Below are 22,059 nucleotides of genomic sequence, written 5' to 3' on the forward strand. Positions count from 1 at the left end.
GGAACTGGGTTCTACAGTTTGAACCCCGGCCATCTAGATGTGTGGAAGTTAGTGTATAAGCTAATGATCAATCATGTATGACATTCCTGGGAGTGTGTAAACGTACATTTTGTATTACCATATCATTTTTGTATGTTCTCGAAAATGTATCAATTGACCAATTCGGCACATTCGGGCAGACTTGATACAAAATAGTCCAGTATTGCAATGCTTCACTGGATCAATCTGAAACTTTGCACACAACTGCAATATTATATTGTGGCCTTTCTCTTGCATTTCAAAGATGAAAAATAAATAAATAGAAAACACATGTTTTTTTGTTTGTATTATCTTTTACCAGATCTAATGTGTTATATTCTTCTACATTAATTTCAAATTTCCACAAACTTCAAAGTGTTTCCTTTCAAATGGTATCAAGAATATGCATATCCTTGCTTCAGGTCCTGAGCTACAGGCAGTTAGATTTGGGTATGTCATTTTAGGCGAAAATTTAAAAATAGGGTCCGATCCTTAAGAGGTTAAAGTATTTTTACTTAAGTACTTTACACCACTGTATATCAGTCCAGCAGGTGGCACCAGCCTGGTGATTCAATACAGGCCACTGTGATCTGGGTTTGAGTGACTCAGTCTGAATGTGCTGATGCATCGTTTCTCTGTTTGTTTTACAACCCCTGAATTCCACAGAGCGGAGGAGTGAGCGAGTGCCTAAACTCACCGCGCCAAAAGAGTCAGGGAGAGAGAGACGCACACACAGAGGGGACAGAGATACTCAGAGAGAGAGGGGGAAGGCTTCCTTAATTGTCAAAGGAAATGGTTGAGCTGGCCAACTACCTCTCAGGAAACATAATCCACTTTAAGATACGTCTATGGGGAACACTCAGGCGACTGGATGTTTAAAGAGAGAATGGTATGGAGAGAGCAGGAAGAGATAGAGGGGGATGGGGTGGTGAGATACTGTATCTATACTGAACAAAAATATAAATGCAACATGCAACAATTAACGATTTTACTGAGTTACAGTTCATATAAGGAAATCAGTCAATTGAAATAAATTCATTAGGGCCTAATCTATGGATTTCACAGGGCAGGGGTGCAGTCATGGATGGGCCTTGGAGGGCATAGGCCCACCCACTGGGTGTGCTTCAATTATTTATATTTTTTACTTATCCATTTTTTACTTAACACTTAATTTTCTAAAAACTGCATTGTTGATTTGATTTGACTGGGGAGCCAGGCCCAGCCAATCAGAATGAGTTTATTACAGACAGGACTACTCCTCAGTTTCATTAGCTGTCCGGGTGACTGGTCTCAGACGATCCCGCAGGTGAAGAAGCCGGATGTGGAGGTCCTGGGCTGGCGTGGTTACACGTGGTCTGCGGTTGTGAGGCCGGTTGGACGTACTGCCAAATTCTCTAAAACCGAGGCAGCTTATGATAGAGAAATTAACATTAAATTATCTTGCAACAGCTCTGGTGGGCATTCCTGCAGTCAGCATGCCAATTGCACCCTCCCTCAAAACTTGAGATATCTGTGGCATTGTGTTGTGTGACAAAACTACACATTTTAGAGTGGCCTTTTATTGTCCCCAGCACAAGGTGCACCTGTGTAATGATCGTGCTGTTTAATCAGCTTCTTGATATACCACACCTGTCAGGTGGATGGATTATCTTGACAAAGGAGAAATGCTGACTAAACAAATGTGTGCACAAAAGTGGAGCTTTTTGTGCGTATTGAAGATTTCTGGGATCTTATTTATTTATTTTTATTTTTTTTGTCATTTAGCAGATGTTCTTATCCAGAGCGACTTACAGTTAGTGAGTGCATACATTATTTTATTTTTTCATACTGGCCCCCCGTGGGAATCGAACCCACAACCCTGGCGTTGCAAACGCCATGCTCTACCAACTGAGCTACATCCCTGCCGGCCATTCCCTCCCATACCCTGGATGACGCTGGGCCAATTGTGCGCCGCCCCATGGGTCTCCCGGTCGCGGCCGGCTACGACAAAGCCTGGATTTATTTCAGCTCATGAAACATGGGACCAACACTTTACATGTTGCGTTTCTATTTTTGTTCAATATATATTGCTGTTTGTCTTGTTCTATTGTTAGAGCTGTGACAGTACAGGAGGTGTAAGTATTGATAGGCCTCATGTGCTCCGTGCCACCCAGGCCCGTACAAGTCTGCTGGCCCTGATGGGGGAACTATAGGAGACACAACACAGCTCTTTGACCCAGCACAGAGAACCTGGGGTAGGGTTTCTGTGCTTGCATCACAGAGGAGGTTAGTGGGTGTTAGTCTGCCTGCGGATGTCCACTGGTGGAGAAAGAGCTGATTCACAGTTCTACAGCTGGCAGGGCTTGTTGGTACTAGAGGTGTGCAGCTGTTGATGATGTACATCATCACACAAGACCAAACACAAACACATACGAACATGCACACAGACTTAAACCCATTGTCAAAGATTCTGTACATATAGATGCACACACACTACCTGTTGATCTGTCTGCATCTTGCGTCCCACCACTCTGAATGCGTTAGTGGAGGGGTTGTGGTAGATCTGGACCCTGCTGAAGGTCTGAGGCCCCGTTCCTGCTGGGAGCCACATCTTATTCGCATCATCATAGATCATCACCGTGGCCCGAGCCTGGCAGATACTGGATTCACTAAAGGGAGAGTCAGAGAAAGATAATTATTGTACAATGTAATGATTTCTTATGCAAAAAAAGCATATGGAGTTGAATAGATAGAGATAGAGAGCTAGAGAGAGAATGGGGGGCCTGGAAAAGGGGAAGAAGGGATGGTGTTGGGAGAGGAAGGAGGGAACCAGGGGCAAGTATGGTGGAGTACAGCAGGGTAAGAAGTGAGGGAGGGGAGAAGAGGGGACTGGGAGGTTAGAGGGGGAGAGAAAGAATCAGAAAAATGAGCTAGGTCACACGCTGCCATAAACAAGACATGCCTGAGAGTTGAGCCAGTCCATACAGGCCATCGTCCAGTTGCTCTGTTCAAACTCACCCAGCCACTGTCACACTATGGCTGTCAATGGACCCCCGAGCACTGATGCAAGCCAACTCAATACACTCTTAATGAAGGGGGGGAGCAACAGGTAATACACCATATTGAATGGTGTCTCTTCAGCACAACCAACAGGCCATTTATACACCTGTGAGTGTATAGTCTAAGTTTAGGTCCTCCCTTGACATGCATATTATGAGAATATGCACCGATGCTTTTACCAGATGTTCGTGCATGTATGAAAGAGTGAGACATCGTGAGGGAAGAGATGGAAGAAGAGTAGAAGAGACAGACCAGACAGACAAGGATAGAGAAAGAGAGAGAGGGGGAGAAAAAGAGAGCAGGAATGCAGTAGGGTCCTTCCACCAAGTCGGTGCCTTTTGATAAGTGTAACTTGGTCAAAAAATTTATGTTTTAGATAGATTTCACCTAATTTCAACTTCATAGAAAACATGTTTTTCCATCTCAAGAGGTTGAATAATAAATGACTATAGTAAGTGCCTATTAAGTGCCAAATAAAGTAACAGGGTTGACGATTTCATCTTAAATCAGCCATGAATCTTCTTGTGACAGAGGGAATAGAAACTTGCGTGCAACAGGGAGTGGCAATTGAATGCAAGCGTCACAAAAATGTATAAATTGCTGAAACATTTCTAGCCCGTCTATCTATGGGTAATAGGGTTGACGTGTTATACTCGACCCACTGAGTTTTCCACCACAAAACACCAGAAAATGACCAAAAATAATAGAACCAGCGCACCTGCTTTTACACTATGATTTGATCAATAGATGTTCAATGTTTCTTTTGAAAATAATATTTTTAAAAGGAATATTGAACAAGAGTTCAGTTCACGTAACAGGGTTGACCTTAAAATGAGGGACAGACCTAAATGAATCACTAATAACATTCAATAAATAATAATCTTCAGAAATTACTTTGTCAAAACAACAAATTATCTAGGGCTTTACAATGATGGTGAAAACGTTGGGGTTAAGTGGGTTAAAATCTTCCTAGAAGTCACAGAGGATGCATAGTGGGACATGTCAAAATGAAGGATTTTGGCACTTTAGCAAGTCTTTATTCATATTTAAGATCAGATGTATTGAATTCTCCATGTGGTCTATAATAAAATGCACTTCATTTAATATAACAGGCTTTTAAATTCAATATTGGTCCACAATTTCTGCTTAAAATATCAAAAGGGACGCAAAAGGCACTCTTTTCGTGGAACGACCCAATAAATGGCTAATTTAAGGAGAGATTGGTTTGATCCAAAATAAGATGGTTTGGGAACAACAACGGCGGCTGACAAAGACAGGAAGCTCTGCCGTGTTCCGGCTCTGAGAGGAGGCTCTGGAACCTTCCACCTGCACTACATCTCCTCCACACACACACACACACACACACACCCTAGAGATATCCGACTGCCATGTGGGCTCCTGGGGCAGCTTTGCATTAACTCCCACAGAAGAACAACTCAGATAGCAAAATAACACTGGAAATGCAACCTGTTCTTAGGGAATTTTACCAGCTAATAGAAACCTTGGCATTTCGCAGGCCCTGGTCTATAAGAGAAAGTAAACAAACTTTAGAGACTACTAGAAATACAAACCGATCTATAGGAGAGGACTGCAGTGTTATGCAAGTTGGCTTATGTGCAGTGGCACTGACAGACAAGTGTTACTGACTAGAGCCAGGCATGGTGACACTGGCAGACACAGATGGTGAGGGCCTCCCCGATGCCCTGGCTCATATCAAGGCTCACATTCAGGAGAAGTCCCTGATCTTCAGATAAGGCTGAGTGAGTGAGTGAAAGTGACAGAGTCCCTATTCCCACTATGAGAGATGAGTCTGAGAAGCGGAGTGGATAAATACAGTATATTTATCCTTTTCAAATCACATTATATCCTTGCCTTAACTTTCATTGCGGCAGCCAACGCAATAGTCTTATTCCGCAGCTCAATTTGACTGTAAATATAACAGCCACTAAGCATATCTACTTAGCAATCTGAGGAACTTTTCTTCTAAAGCACATTACAATATTAAATAATGCAACCAAACCATATTACACACTCTTGAATAATGCAACAATCCACAAGCATGTGCAGACAATTAAAAGGGTTTATTTTCTACTCCATAGACATTAAATTAGCTGACAATACACAGCTAAATTTGTATTGTCACGTGCACTAGTACAGTGAAATGCCTTTCTTGCTCTTTCCCAACAATGCAGTAGTACTATAAAAAAATTTAAACTATACACACAGGGTCAGTGCCTATACCATATTTACAATGTGCAGGGATACTGGAGTGGTAGGGTTAGATATGTATTGGGGTAAGGTGACTACGCATCAGGATATATGATAAACAGAGTAGCAGCAGTGTGTATGATGATTGTATGTGAGTGTGTTTGCGCGTGTGTGAGCAAATCAAGTGTGTGCATGTGTGGGTGTGTGTTGGTCATGGTGAGTGTGTGAGTGAGTTTGTAGAATGTGCATAGAGACAGTTAAAAAATAAAATAGAAGGGTCAATGCAGATAGTCTGTGTAGCCATTTTATTAGCTATCTAGCGGTCTTATGGCTTGGGGACAGAAGCTGTTCAGGAGACTGATGGTGTCAGGCTTGATTCTCCGGTACCGCTTGCCGTGCGGAAGCAGAGAGAACAGTCTAAGGCTAACAACATGCTTCATGATCAAGTAATGTTAGCATATCAGTAATGAATGTTTACCCCTCCCATACGAATATAAAAAAGTACAGTAATGTTATCATACGATGTCATTCATATTACAATATAGGCTAGGTAAACAAAACACACTGAACAAAAATATAACGCAACAAAAGATAAGCACAAAAAGCTTATTTCTCTCAAATGTTGTGAATACATTTGTTTACATCCCTGTTAGCATTTCTCCATTGCCAAGATAATCAATCCATCCACCTGACAGGTGTGGCATATCAAGAAGCTGATTAAACAGCATGATCATTACACAGGTGCACCTGGTGCTGGGTACAATAAAAGGCCACTCTAAAATGTGCAGTTGTCACACAACACAATGCCACAGATGTCTCAAGTTGAGGGAGTGTGCAATTAGCATGCTGACTGCAGGAATGTCCACCAGAGCTGTTGCCAGATAATTCTGTTTATTTCTCTACCATAAGCAGTCTCCAACATCGTTTTAGAGAATTTGGCAGTACGTCCAACCGGCCTTACAACCGCAGACCAAGGTATCTGTGACCAACAGATGCATATCTGTATTCCCAGTCATGTGAAATCCATAGATTAGAGCCTAATTTATTTATTTCAATTGACTTATTTCCTTATATGAACTGTAACTCAGTCAAATCTTTTAAAATTGTTGCGTTTATATTTTTGTTCAGTGTAATTTCTGCATCCTCACATAAACGTGCTGGCTGTAGCTGAATGCGGACGTTTAGCTGAACAATAGCTATATAGGAGCTCTTAGGCTTACACTAATTACCGTATTAAAAGTTACCTTAGAACAAACCAGGCTTCATTTTATCAATATCACGGAAGTCACTATATGAGGTAAAAGCAAATTGCGAATGAAAACGTGGATAATTCCCTGGTGAGTTGCTTCTTGCCTGGACCTCAGTGGTTCATTGCAGTCAAGCAAATGAAAATGAATTTCAGGTAAAAACTCAATAGAAATAAGTAAAATGTCCGTACATTTCAGCTGTTTCAAAAACATTGCTATGCTATAACAATTTGTACTGTAAGAGTGTTGGCTCAAGGAGCCAATTGTGTTTACACTGCCCTGCTTAGAGAGACGCAACTGTCAGGTAAGTGTCGTGGCTACCTCCGGAGGTAGCGGTCGAGACGTGACAAGTTCACATTGCAGTATATGTCTAGTCACTGAAAACCAGGAAGAGCAAAGGAGAGGGAGCAGACTCTCCTTTTCCTTCTCAATCTCTTTTCCCACTCCTCCTCTCCCTCCATCCATCCCGTGATACAATCTCCCACTTCCTGTGACACAGCTCTGTAGCCACAGCCCACTTCTTGCTCCCAGCAATGCCTAATAAGGGTTGACTCAGTCTGACTAGTGAACACACACACACTCATAGAAACAAACACACACCCTTTCAAGTTTACCCACTCATGTGCTAACTGTTGACCCAAATGTTGTTAGGTAAGGTAGGTGAAGAAAGAAGGAAGTTAATAGAAAGACAAATAAAATAACTAACTAGGGTGGTAAAGAGAAAAGGACTGGGAAACGGATGTATTTTAATATGAGCGAAAGCAGGGGCTCAGGAGGAGTGAATTATTGATACATCTACAGATTAGAGACTCCATGTTATAGCAGGCCGCACACACACACAACACGTGTGTGCAGCATGCTACATGGACGCACGTTTTTCACACGTTAGCATCTGAATGAACCATGGAAAAAAATGCCATAAACAACCTATTCCTGTGACAGTGTCCAAGCAACACATAACGCAGTCCTTGAAGGTTAGCTAAGAGTCTAGACTAGTAGTTAAGCGAAGTGTTAACTAGCTGACCAGTTCATTTAAGAGGTGTTGTACTGTGAGAGCCAATAGGTCACTGGCTGAGCATTAAAATAACTCAACCAGGGAATGGTCATTTTCAGTCTTAATCTGAGGAATTTTCACATACCCTTGAAACATTAGCTGTGTTGGACATGGCTACTGCACCAAGTGCTCTTGCAAAGGTTATGAAAATATCCTGTCTGTCAAGATGAATTATTGGCTTCTAGCAACCTAACTGATAACTTTATGATAATACATTATGATAAGTTTACGGCCTGAATAAAGACAGACAACGCCTACAGGAGAACCAACAAACTAAACTCAAAGACCAAGTTTAGCTGAGAATAAAAAATAAAAAGACAGAAACTCCAAGTTAGCCAACACTGACATTTGGAGCCAGAATGGGAGCCTATAGTTTCTCAGTCAGTGAGGGGTTAACAGGAAACTGCAGTGCATGACTGGGGCACACGCTCTAAGAAATGTCTGTATAAGGCTTTGCTCAGAGCTTGTACTGACAAGTACAGTCAGGTCCAGTGGCCCTCCCACCATGCTTTTCTCCACCCTCCTCATTTTCTTCCTCCCCCTCTCCGTCTCCACATCTGGCCCCCATCGGCCCTCTTAATCCCTCAATCCTCTTCTTCATCTCTGCGTTCATACTTAGGCTACCAGTTAATCAGTCTACCATTTCTTTGGCTCAAGTCCTCTGCCAAACAATTTTAGCAATTTGGCCTTTCCCTCCACTGTTCCACTTTGGCCTTCTATCCCTCTGTTCATCTGGCAGAACATGTTGGACACTCATACACTACATGGCCAAAAGTATGTGGACCCCTGCTCGTCGAACATCTCATTCCAAAAACATGGGCATTAATATGGAGTTGGTCTCCCCTTTGCTGCTATAATAGCCTCCACTCTTCTGGGAAGACTTTCCAATAGATCTTGGAACATTGCTGCAGGGACTTGCTTCCATTCAGCCACAAGAGCATTAGTGAGGTCGGGCACTGATGTTGGGCGATTAGGCCTGGCTCGCAGTCGGCATTCCAATTAATCCCAAAGGTGTTCGTGGGGTTGAGGTCAGGGCTCTGTGCAGGCCAGTCAAGTTCGTCCACACCGACTCGACAAACCATTTCTGCATGGACCTCTTTGCGTACGGGGGCATTGTCACGCTGAAACAGGAAAGGACCTTCCCCAAACTGTTGCCACAAAGTTGGAAGCACAGAATCGTCTAGAATGTCATTGTATGCTGTAGTGTTAAGATTTCCCTTCACTGGAACTAAGGGGCCTAGCACGAACCATGAAAATCAGCCCCAGACCATTATTCCTCCTCCAACAAACTTTACAGTTGGCACTATGCATTCAGGCATGTAGCGTTCTCCTGTCAATGTGCGGGGGTACAGGAAACCCATGGCAGAACTCAGTAGTGAGTGTTGCAACCGAGGACAGACGATATTTACACGCTGTGCTTCAGCACTTGGCGATCCCGTTCTGTGAGCTTTTGTGGCCTACCATTTGTCGGCTGAGCCGTTGTTGCTCCTAGACGTTTCCATTTCACAATTGACTGGGGCAGCTCTAGCAGGGCAAAAATTTACAAACTGACTTGTTGGAAAGGTGGCATCCTATGACAGTGCCACGTTGAAAGTCACTGAGCTCTTCAGTAAGGCCATTCTACTGCCAGTGTTTGTCTATGGAGATTGCATGGCTGTGTGCTCGATTTTATACATCTGTCAGCAACGGGTGTGGCTGAAATAGCCGAATCCACTAATTTGAAGGGGTGTCCACATACACTATCTATACAAAAGTATGTTGAGTGCTTGCCATGTCCTGTCAGTGTGCTCTGATGCCTTGGGGGTCATTCATGCCAGACAAACTGTCCTGTCTAGCACATCACATCAACACATCAATACAACATCTGTACTGCGCTCCAATTTGGTCACAGATACAGTCATGTACAAATCAATAATGGTGCTTGAACTCCAAAAGCTTTTCATTTTTTTGAGTCATATATCATGAGTCATATTCAACATGACTAAAGGGAACGAATAAGAGGCATCACAGTTCAGTTTATTCAGATCTCAGGAGGACTTCATGCCTAGTGGAAATGTGAACAAATGTTATTCCACTCATAGTTCCTCTTTCTTCTCAGCCCACTCTAAAGCGCTTTCCAAATGTCTACTTTGAAATGAGAGCTAAAACAATGAAAAGTAAAGCAACGCTAACTCCCCCACTCAGCCTTGATAAAAATAGAGACCCCAGTTCAATGTCGTGGATGATGATGCAGATACCGATATCACACATTCTTAAAAAAGGCAGAGTAAAAATAACCTGGTCCTGTCTCTCCAGGATACAGCACACAACCTGGGTCTCGCTCTCTAGCACCACAAGGTGAGTACACACACAAACGACAGGGGCATAGGTGACCAACCGTGTGTGACATCTTATCCAGTTTATGTACAAAAACATCAAAACAATTGAATTTGTTTTGTCTCAAAAATTACACTGGACAGTTGAAGTAACCAGTATCATCTGACAGTATTGTCCTCAATGAATGTACCCTCCAGTCAAGTACAGGGCTGTCACAGTGACGTCACAGACTCAGTGATACCCCTGGCCCAAGTGACACTGGCACACAGTGGGACACAGGCCGTAACTGCACTGAATAACAAGTAGTGTTAATCTGTCAAACACAAAAACACATAGCATCCTCTTCAGTGTACAGCCTAAGTAATTGAATGCTGTCCAAATAAACAGTTGTGAAGATGGACAGCATTCCTCAGACCCTTGAAGTACAGGTATTTGTAAGAGGCAAACCATATGGACCGACTGGCTGACTACTGAAGCCCCAGACTAAAGATTGAGGAGGACCAGGGCCTCTGCGGTAATCCTTGGCCTACTGCTGGTAACTTTCCTTCCTCTTTCCTTCTCTCCGTCTCCCTCCCTTCCGCGTGCCTGCCCCTCCTCACACAGGTCCTAGCATGCTGCTTCACAGACTTTAGGCTACTGCTTTTAGTCTCACCCCTGTCAGCCACACAGCATTAGGCACACACGAAGGTTATCTTTCTTTCTGTCTCTCAAAAGGTGTCGGACTCTCATTCTCTGTCTCTAATGTTCTGTCTCAAACGCTTTCATGCACCAACTCTCTCTTTTTCTCTTTCTCAGTCAGGTCCAAACCACTCAGCATTTTTTGTGTGCTGACTCATCGGTGCCTGAGTTTCTCTGGAATAGGTCTCTCCAACGTTGTGGAAACGTTTTCTGGCTGTCTGGGCCAGACCTCTGACACTTGAAAGAGGCTAAGGAGCAAAAGCAGCTCCTGAAGCGCTCTGGGGGGGCCGTGACTGGCACTCACTATGCCCTTATTTGGACCATCGAATCAGCTCTCTCCTCTCTGCGTTCTCTTAATTCCTTTTACATGTCGAAGCGTATTCTGAGGAGGAGGCAAACCCTCTTGGAGAAGATCCCCCTCATGGAGAAAAACTCCCCACTCTCTTCCTCGCTGTTGTCCAGACATGTAACTCTGTCCACATTGAGAGAATATGTTATGGGTATGAAACTGTGCCCGCAGTGCACAAAAGAGGGAGCGAGGAAGGATAGAATCTAAATTGAGTTGATACCTCACTTTTATGGAGGTCTGTGAGTGCTGTATGCCTGTGGCTTGACACTTAGCTATATATACAGTGAGGGAAAAAAGTATTTGATCCCCTGCTGATTTTGTACGTTTGCCCACTGACAAAGACATGATCAGTCTATAATTTTAATGGTAGGTTTATTTGAACCGTGAGAGACAGAATAACAACAACAAAATCCAGAAAAACGCATGTCAAAAATGTTATAAATTGATTTGCATTTTAATGAGGGAAATAAGTATTTGACCCCTCTGCAAAACATGACTTAGTACTTGGTGGCAAAACCCTTGTTGGCAATCACAGAGGTCAGACGTTTCTTGTAGTTGGCCACCAGGTGTGCACACATCTCAGGAGGGATTTTGTCCCACTCCTCTTTACAGATCTTCTCCAAGTCATTAAGGTTTCGAGCCTGACGCTTTGGCAACTCGAACCTTCAGCTCCCCTCCACAGATTTTCTATGGGATTAAGGTCTGGAGACTGGCTAGGCCACTCCAGGACCTTAATGTGCTTCTTCTTGAGCCACTCCTTTGTTGCCTTGGCCGTGTGTTTTGGGTCATTGTCATGCTGGAATACCCATCCACGACCCATTTTCAACGCCCTGGCTGAGGGAAGGAGGTTCTCACCCAAGATTTGACGGTACATGGCCCCGTCCATCGTTCCTTTGATGCGGTGAAGTTGTCCTGTCCCCTTAGCAGAAAAACACCCCCAAAGCATAATGTTTCCACCTCCATGTTTGACAGTGGGGATGGTGTTCTTGGGGTCATAGGCAGCATTCCTCCTCCTCCAAACACGGCGAGTTGAGTTGATGCCAAAGAGCTCCATTTTGGTCTCATCTGACCACAACACTTTCACCCAGTTCTCCTCTGAATCATTCAGATGTTCATTGGCAAACTTCAGACGGGCCTGTATATGTGCTTTCTTGAGCAGGGGGACCTTGCGGGGTGCTGCAGGATTTCAGTCCTTCATGGCGTAGTGTGTTACCAATTGTTTTCTTGGTGACTATGGTCCCAGCTGCCTTGAGATCATTGACAAGATCCTCCCATGTAGTTCTGGGCTGATTCCTCACCGTTCTCATGATCATTGCAACTCCACGAGGTGAGATCTTGCATGGAGCCCCAGGCCGAGGGAGATTGACAGTTCTTTGTGTTTCTTTCATTTGCGAATAATCGCACCAACTGTTGTCACCTTCTCACCAAGCTGCTTGGCGATGGTCTTGTAGCCCATTCCAGCCTTGTGTAGGTCTACAATCTTGTCCCTGACATCCTTGGAGAGCTCTTTGGTCTTGGCCATGGTGGAGAATTTGGAATCTGATTGATTGATTGCTTCTGTGGACAGGTGTCTTTTATACAGGTAACAAACTGAGATTAGGAGCACTCCCTTTAAGAGTGTGCTCCTAATCTCAGCTCGTTACCTGTATAAAAGACACCTGGGAGCCAGAAATCTTTCTGATTGAGAGGGGGTCAAATACTTATTTCCCTCATTAAAATGCAAATCAATTTATAACATTTTTGACATGCGTTTTTCTGGATTTTTGTTGTTGTTATTCTGTCTCTCACTGTTCAAATAAACCTACCATTAAAATTATAGACTGATCATTTCTTTGTCAGTGGGCAAACATACAAAATCAGCAGGGGATCAAATACTTTTTTCCCTCACTGTATATATATAACAAAAATATAAAACACAGCATGTAAAGTGTTGGTACCATGTTTCATGAGCTGAAATAAAATATCCCAGAAATGTTCCATGCGCACAAAAAGCGTATTTCTCTCAAATTTTGTGCACAAATTTGTTTATGTCCCTGTTAGCGAGCATTTCTCATTTGTCAAGGTAATCTATCCACCTGACAGGTGTGGCATATCAAGAAGCTGATTAAACAGCATGATCATTACACAGTTGCACCTTGTGCTGGGGACAATAAAAGGCCACTCTAAAATGTGCAGTTTTGTCACACAACACAATGCCACAGATGTCTCAAGTTGAGGGAGCGTGCAATTGGCATGCTGACTGCAGGAATGTCCACCAGAGCTGTTGCAAGATAATTTAATGTTAATTTCTCTATAATAAGCCGCCTCCAACGTCGTTTTAGAGAATTTGGCAGTACGTCCAACCGGCCTCACAACCGCAGACCACGTGTAACCACTCCAGCCCATGACCTCCACATTCGGCTTCTTCATTTGCGGGATCGTCTGAGACCATCCAACCGGACAGCTGATGAAACTGAGGAGAATGTGTCTGTAATAAAGCCCTTTTGTGGGGTAAAACTTATTCTGATTGGCTGGGCCTGGCGCCCCAAGTGGATTGGGCTGTTCCCTCCCAGGCCCACCCATAGCTACACCCCTGCCCAGTCATGTGAAATCCATAGATTAGGGCCTAATGAATTTATTTCAATTGACGGATTTCCTTATATGAACTGTAACTCAGTAAAATCGATGCATGTGGCGTTAATATTTTTGTTCAGTATAGATGCTGAGTAGTAGTAGTAGTAGAATTTCCTTCATCATTATCCTCAAAAGGGTCAAATTTTATTTAACCAGGTAAGCCAGTTGAGAACACGTTCTCATTTACAACTGCGACCTGGCCAAGATAAAGCAAAGCAGTGCGATAAAAACAACAACACAGAGTTACATATGGGGTAAAACAAAACAAAGTAAAAAAATACAACAGAAAATATATATACAGTGTGTGCAAATGTAGCAAGTTATGGAGGTAAGGCAATAAATAGGCCATAGTGCAAAATAATTACAATTTTGTATTAACACTGGAATGATAGATGTACAAAAGATGATGTGCAAATAGAGATACTGGGGTGCAAATTAGCAAAATAACAATATGGGGATGAGGTAGTTGGGTCGGCTAATTTCAGAATGGCTGTGTACAGGTGCAGTGATCGGTAAGCTGCTCTGACAACTGACGCTTAAAGTTAGTGAGGGAGATAAGAGTCTCCAGCTTCAGAGATTTTTGCAGTTCGTTCCAGTCATTGGCAGCAGAGAACTGGAAGGAATGGCGGCCAAAGGAGGTGTTGGCTTTGGGGATGACCAGTGAGATATACCTGCTGGAGCGCAGACTACGGGTGGGTGTTGCTATGGTGACCAATGAGCTAAGATAAGGCGAGGATTTGCCTAGCAGTGATTTATAGATGACCTGGAGCCAGTGGGTTTGGCGACGAATATGTAGTGAGGGCCAACCAACAAGAGCGTACAGGTCACAATGGTGGGTAGTATATGGGGCTTTGGTGACAAAACGGATGGCACTGTGATAGACTACATCCAATTTGCTGAGTAGAGTGTAGGAGGCTATTTTGTAAATCGCCGAAGTCAAGGATCGGTAGGATAGTCCGTTTTACGAGGGCATGTTTGGCAGCATGAGTGAAGGAGGCTTTGTCTGCGAAATAGGAAGCCGATTCTAGATCTAACTTTTGATTGGAGATGCTTAATGTGAGTCTGGAAGGAGAGTTTACAGTCTAACCAGACACCTAGGTATTTGTAGTTGTCCACATACTCTAGGTCAGACCCGCCGAGAGTAGTGATTCTAGTCGGGTGGGCGGGTGCAAGCAGCGTTCGGTTGAAGAGCAATAAATCAATGCTGGTCAAGACACAGGAAGTCACATTTTCAGCTTAAGTACACAATCAAATAATGGATCTATCAAATATTTCTGTCCTACTCTTTGTTGGTATGCACAGTGTCTTTAAAATGGTTAAACGTGCCTTGTGGTCACTAAGGTTCATGCATGAACATGCTTGTTACTTGAGACTGAAGCAATGGAATGAGGATCAGTAAATCTACCTTTTTAACAAGAAGGTACTTTTTACAGTTATAGCCCATTGTGAACATTCAATGGAGATGATTGATGAATTTACTACCCCATTGAAAATGTATCCAAATTACTAAACCTAGAATTATTCAACACAGATATTATCAGACGGAGAGATCCAACTGGGAGATCTGAAGAGGCAACCAGACCCGCGATAGCACAAAAGCTGATAGTTTCTGTAAACAAGATTACAGTCGCTTCGCTAATCATTCACAAAAATGTCACCCATGCAGGAAATAGTTTGATGTCCAAACAAAAAAACATCCCTATTTAACCCACAGTGGCATCGCTTGAGCCTCGATGTAAATCTTCCAACCAAAATATAGCTTTTATCCAGTCATTGCACTGTCTCAGCATCCTCATATATGGCTGAAGGGGAAAGTCAGTAGACATGACAGAGTGTGTTTGCGATGGCTGACACTATAAAGCAGTTTTCCACAGACACCCATTATGCCCCATTATGGAGTGGCACTCTCCTGAACCTACTCTGTGTGTGTGTTCCCATTAGCAATCTGATTCAGAACAACAGTGAATCACTAGACATTAATCTTTGCCTAGGGAGGAAGAGAGAGTTATGAATGGAGAGAGACAAAGAGGAAGGAGAAATAGCAGTGAAATGGCAGCCATTGCTGACCATGCATTAAATCATTACAGCATGGCTACTGCAACAAGCTCTGGTTTCACCCGCTCAGACCCAGCATGGCAAGCAACCACTCCAGTGACCACTGTTAGAGTATTCAACATAGAGATCCTATTAAATGACTATTCTAGGTCCTAATTCTATGGTATCTAATGCCTAGTGTTTAGTCTCTCACCTACAGCGCCACAGTGACGGTGCAATTTTACACTGTGTAGCTATGCTGAGGCCCTGGGCTTGTTGGGACAAAGCCAACCAAGAACTGGAGCTGTCCAGGGAACCAGAAGGAGAATATGATGACAGTTGCTCCAGACACACAACAGTGGCTCTGTGAAACCACTGTTTCCTCCTGACCTACAGCGTCTATATGGATCAGCTACAGCACTCCATTTCTCACTGATGGGATATAAAGGAGAAACTGGGAGCGTTGGGAATGAGGGATATGAGTGTGTGGAAGGATACTAGCTAGGGTGGAGGGAAGGTACTGAATGGTGTATATGGGAGTGTCAGGCTGAATCCCAAATCACCCCTTCCCCTCGACCATCCATTTGCGCGCGCCTCCGCTATATGCACAAGTGTCCCAAAGCTGAGGGAGTGAAAATGATTGAGGGTGTAGCGGCTAATTAGACCCTCCGATAGCCACTTCGACCGAGCCAGCAAGGCTGCAGGCTCCAGAGCGAAGTGCTACCCCAACACGCACTGCGATGTTTGGCATTTGTGCAATTTCATAGAAAGAATTGAGAGGTGTACCTAATTATATGACACGTGCCTTTGATTCACCGTCAGTGTACCATGGTATAGGAGGGTGGAGAGGATTCTTTTGTCAGTGAACAAAGCCCTACTGTTGCTTCCTGTTTACCATGCCCTACCCACCATTCTGCACCCGCCTAGACTGTATACATTTGAGTGACACCTCTGAACAAGAAGGGGGGATATTGTAATCTAGATGCTTAGTAATAGAAGAAAACCCACAACAACCACCAAGGAAACTGTATTTGTCACTATTGAGACAATAGGAGGTTTTGTACATTGTGCACTGCTTCTAATCCCAAGGCAGGCCCCCACATAAAGGCCTATTTATGTGCCCTAGAACAGGGAGCACCAATGGGGGTAAATCATTATGGGGTAGTGGTGATCAGGTGTTGACATAAAAACTCTGTCATAAGGCCAGTCGCTTTAAATGGGAGAGCTTGTGATGAAGCAAGCCACAGATTGCTCGGCCACAGTGTCATTCAGTGTTAATGTATAAATTATGATGCGCAAAGTATTTTTAGTGAGTACTACCACACACGCAACCACACGGTCTCTCATTGTGGTGCCGGGAGAGTCCCATTGATTTTTGTAAAGGGAACCCACCTGAATGTACTTTAATGAACAAAGGAATTAAGGAAATAGTCTACTTATGGAGACATGAAAATCACCATACCAACATAGACTAAATTATTAGTGATGACAAATTCACAATGATGTTGTGCCATAAAAGTCTTAGCTACAGGATTACAACAATGAATTTTACTAATGACTGTGTCATCAAACAGAGACAAAGTTAGACAAACACCTAAACATCAGCCATAATAGGTCCTGACTCCTCAGCCAGGGGTCATGGGGTCATAAGATCACTGATGATGGTAGAGGGGGAGGAGAGGGTAGCAAGTGGAATACCCTCACTGGGAGTCTACACAAGCCACTGGCTTCCAGTCTGGCCTCCATAGCCCATTTCAATATGGACAGGCAGGCAGACAGACAAAGAATGATGTGAGAGAAATAAAAGGAGACTGTAGGTGAGTCAGAGTCTGTGTTCCTGCTTTTAAGTAGATCAATACTATATGTGCTCAGCATGGAGAGAGTGAAAGGGGAACATTTTAAAAAGTGTTGAGAGCAGCCTTTTATCACTCTAAACACACAAGGCAGCAGGTAGCCTAGCGGTTAAGAGCGTTGGGCCAGTAATCGAGCAAGGCACTTAACCCTAATTGCTCCTGTAAGTCGCTCTGGATAAGAGTGTGTGCTAAATGAATCAAATGTAAAAATAATAAAAAATAATAAAAAATAATAATAATAACATGCTCAGCATGGAGAGAGTGAAAGGGGAAGATTTTAAACTGGCAAGAGCAGCCGTTTATCACCCCAAACACAGTTGCTTGCTAGACACAGTATATCCTGATGCCTAGACACTTAACCCCTGCCTACATGTACATATCTACCTCAATTACCACGTATCCCTGCACATTGATATTGTAATGGTACTCCTTGTATATAGATTTGTTCTTGTGTTTTCTATTCTTCTTTAACTCTGCATCATTGGGAAAGAGCTTGTACCCTACATGACCAAAAGGTATGTGGACACCCTTTGCTTGCTATAACAGTCTCCACTCTTCTGGGAAGGCTTTCCACTAGATGTTGGAACATTGCTGCGGGGACTTCCATTTAGCCACAAGAGCATTCATTAGTGAGGTCGGGCACTGATGTTGGGTGGCTCGCAGACGGCGTTCCAATTCATCCCAAAGGAGTTCGATGGGGTTGAGGTCAGGGCTCTGTGCAGACCAGTCAAGTTCTTCCACACGGATCTCGACAAACCATTTCTGTATGGACCTCGCTTTGTGCACGGGGACATTGTCATGCTGAAACAGGAAAGGGCCTTCCCCAAACTGTTGCCACAAAGTTGGAAGCACAGAATTGTCTAGAATGTCAGTGTATGCTGTAGCGTTAAGATTTCCCTTCACTGGAACTAAGGGGCCTAGCCCAAACCATGAAAAACAAACACATTATTTCTCCTCCTCCAAACTTTACAGTTGGCACTATGCATTGGGGCATGTAGCGTTCTCCGGGCATCCACCAAACCCAGATTTGTCCGTCGGACTGCCAGATGGTGAAGCGTGATTCATCACTCCAGAGAACGCGTTTCCACTGCTCCAGAGTCCAATGGTGGCGAGCTTTACACCACTCCAGCAGACGCTTGGCATTGTGCATGGCGATCTTAGGCTTTGTGTGCAGCTGCTCAGCCATGGAAACCTATTTTACGAAGCTCCAGATTAACAGTTATTGTGCTGACATTGCTTCGAGAGGCAGTTTGGAACTCGGTACTGAGTGTTGCAACCGAGGACAGACAATTTTTTACGAGCTTTGTGCTTCAGCACTCGGCGGTCCCGTTCTGTGAGCTTGTGTGGCCTACTACTTCGTGGCTGAGCTGTTGTTGCTCCTAGACGTTTCCACTTCACAATAACAGCACTTACAGTTAACCGGTGGTGCTCTAGCAGGCAAGAACGTTGACGAACTGACTTGTTGGAAAGGTGGCATCCTATGACGGTGCCACGTTGAACGTCACTGAGCTCTTCAGTAAGGCCATTCTACTGTCAATGTTTCTATGGAGATTGCATGGCTGTGCGCTCAATTTTATACACCTGTCAGCAACGGGTGTGGCTGAAATAGCCTAATTCACTCATTTGAAGAGGTGTCCACATACTTTTGTATATATGGTGTAAGTAACCGGGTTGGGCTCAACTCAAATTGAAGGCAATCAATTCAGGAAGTGATTTGAATTTAAAATTCAGACATTTTTAAACTTTTGAAATAAACAGCTTCTCCTTTTCAGTTTATTGAGAAGTCATTGAAAAGGAAATCCCTTTTTTTGATTATTGAATTGTAATTTTAGTTTACTTCCAGAATTGACTGCCTTCAATTTGAATTGACCCCAACTATGCATGGGAAGTAAGCATTTCACTGTAAGGTCTACCTACACCTGTTGTATTTGGCACATGTGACATAACATTTGATTTCAACACAGCGTATGGAATGACTTGTTAGATCAAATGTGGCATGTTTCACAACCACCTTACACCTGAAGGGTGTCCTGTGTAGGCCTACTATATGCTAGCCCAGCCCAGGGGGTAGTCATTTCGTACCAGACACCGGGAGCGAGTCACAGCAGGCGTCGGTTTGATAACAATGAATCCTCCAGCAGCCATTAAGACTGATGCATTTCCTGTGTGACAGTGTACATACAGTCTGAGATAGAGACACATGGGGGAAACTGGCCAGAAAGGCTCAACTGATTATGACTATAGGGAGTTATAGGGAGAATGTATGCACAGCCAGGGTGGACAGAGAAGATGGTTATCTTTGTGTAACAAACTGCCTTGGATGTATTGACTGAGGTTTGTATTTATTAGATTTGGGTCAGCTCAGGATCTAGGCCTACCTGTATTGGGAGAAACCATGGAACATTTAACCAGTTGGCTGCACTTCTGTGTCAACATTCACATACGGTAGATTATGCTGGAGAACAATGAACTTGATGATGTGACAGACAACATTACATTCCTCACCCATTATGTAAGCAAGGTAAATGACATGACCTCTTTAGGTGGGGCAGGAGCCCATTCATTTAGTAGGCCTAGAGGTCAGTGTTGGCTTTAACAAAGTAATCCAAAGTGACCAGCAACAGGTTAAAAACAATATAAGGCCTTACTTACCCAACTAGGTTTTACAAAAGCAGTGTGAGAGATTCAAGATTGGTTAAATATAAATAACTTGTTGCACAGGTTATGGAAACACTAAAAATATACCTTGTGGATAGAGTCAGAGTATACAAATGTCCATATGCGAGGGGCCATTGTGTTTGAATCAGGGAAAAAAATAACATTCCAGAGAAGGCCTAACCAGCGTCGGCTTCAAAGCTTGTAATTGCCAACTGCACAGGCTTCAACAGGATGTGGAATTTGTCGACTGGAGTGTTCCATGCTCGGCGCAATTTGGTTCCGTGTACAGCCCTGGTTGGCCAACTACCAGAGGGGAAAAATAGGGTCCTTGCATGGATACGTGGTGTTATACCGCAGGCCAGACAGCTCCATGCCTAGCCTACACAACAGCGTTCTCAACCATAGGACACCATTGTAGCCATAGCTATAGCAGTCCCATTTCCCAAATAGGCCACAATATATCTTGATTCCATGATTAACCTAAATCACCATGGGACACAAATTGTCATTCAAGTAAAGTACAAATTACCTGCTCTAATGCCCTCTAGGCCTAATGTGCTGGAATTAGGCCACTTCACAATATGTTCAACTATGACAGAGCAACAGGCTACTACGGTATGACAAGGGGACAGACAGTCATATACATTTTTGACTGACACAGCGCTCGAGCTGGCACTTCTCTGATTCATCTCTCACTCAATCGCTTTCCAAAATTCCACAGGACTACAAAGTGATACATTGTTTCAGGTGCTCTACATTGAAACAAGTTGGTCTAGTCTGGTGGTCACTTTGATAATGACATGTTTAGTCTATCTCGAGTCCAAACTAGACTACCGAAATAGTTCGATATCCATCGGTGTTACAATATGATAAATCATGTGATAGACTCCAAACAAAAACTTGCACCGTCCATGCTCGAGCACTACAAGCGCACAAAAACGATGTTGTATTGTAGTTCCAAAACAAAATGAACACAATGAACAGACCGATCAGATTTGACCCGCTTTACCTCATTGTTAGGCGTGAGTGAAGATCCTGTCCGATGCAGTTTTTTCGGCTTCAGATCTGAGCCCGGGGTTCAAAAGCAAAATAATTAAATAAAAAACGACGATATCTGCGAGATACACATGTATCTACCCGCAAAGGGGTAGCCTACGATCCACAAACAGGATAAAGATAAACACACCTCGACGATTTCCTGGTTTCGGAGAGAGGGGTTGAAAGACTGGATACAGTAGTGGAGCGCGCTTGTCAACTCCAATCAGGATCCGAGACTCATCTCTCCTTTCTAAACAGGCTACCATAAACGAGCGAAGGGGTCACCACAAACCGTGTCAGGACAAACTAAAGCCTCTTTCTTATTTTTTGTCACAGTGGCCACTACTCTTGATCTGTAATGCTGTGAATCTTCTCCAGACCTTCGTCCCGGTCTGCGTAATTTCATTGGTGTTTAAGCTCAACCCGCCGCCAGTTTTTAACTCGAAGTAGGCTTTCATTCATGTTCACCCGCCCCTCCTCTCTGTAGTTAGAAAAAATGTAATTGCTATCTGGGATCCTTGGGACGGGATCCCCGGTTGAAGTGGACATTTTAAAACGGTTTGGGTTTTGGGTAGTGATGTCCATGTCCCAAGTATACCGGATAGCACTAACCTTGGGGAAAATATCCACACCACTCTGCCTTTCCCTAGTGGTTGAAAGGCATAACTCCAATTCGGGTGTTCAATGCAGTTGATGGAAAGTTGGGAACAAACAATTTATAATTATTTAAGAAACATAGGCCTGTTGGACTAAACAAGCCTGCCCTATAATCAACGTTGTGCACATAACGTGAATAGTGGTGAGACAACAAATAGTTTAAGAAACTAGTTGTAGACTCTATGTAGGCATACATACATATATATATATATATATATATATATATATATATCGCCACGGTGAACTGTGTTGTTTTACAAGGTCAGCCATAGTAGTACAGCTCTCCTGGAGCAAATT

General features: G+C 43.5%; 1 protein-coding gene across 4 annotated transcripts in view; it reads right to left on the minus strand.

Moving 5' to 3' along the window:
- The window catches only part of LOC121568036 (vasodilator-stimulated phosphoprotein-like), a 40,119-nt gene extending 18,410 nt beyond the window's left edge, over positions 1-21,709 (minus strand). Inside the window, exons 1-3 of one of the 4 annotated variants that reach the window (XM_045219568.1) lie at positions 21,254-21,708; positions 21,077-21,132; positions 2,495-2,666 (exon numbers count right to left, since the gene is read on the minus strand). In XM_045219568.1, coding sequence (XP_045075503.1) covers positions 2,495-2,666; positions 21,077-21,081 — 177 coding nt within the window. In that variant the 5' untranslated portion in view covers positions 21,082-21,132; positions 21,254-21,708. Of the gene's footprint in view, positions 1-2,494; positions 2,667-21,076 lie in introns of all 4 variants that reach the window. The other 3 variants (XM_045219570.1, XM_045219572.1, XM_045219569.1) reach the window with 3 other exon arrangements.
- Between the last annotated feature and the right edge of the window lie 350 nt (positions 21,710-22,059).

The sequence above is a fragment of the Coregonus clupeaformis genome, chromosome 6 (assembly GCF_020615455.1).
Source record: "Coregonus clupeaformis isolate EN_2021a chromosome 6, ASM2061545v1, whole genome shotgun sequence".
Classification (NCBI taxonomy): domain Eukaryota; kingdom Metazoa; phylum Chordata; class Actinopteri; order Salmoniformes; family Salmonidae; genus Coregonus; species Coregonus clupeaformis.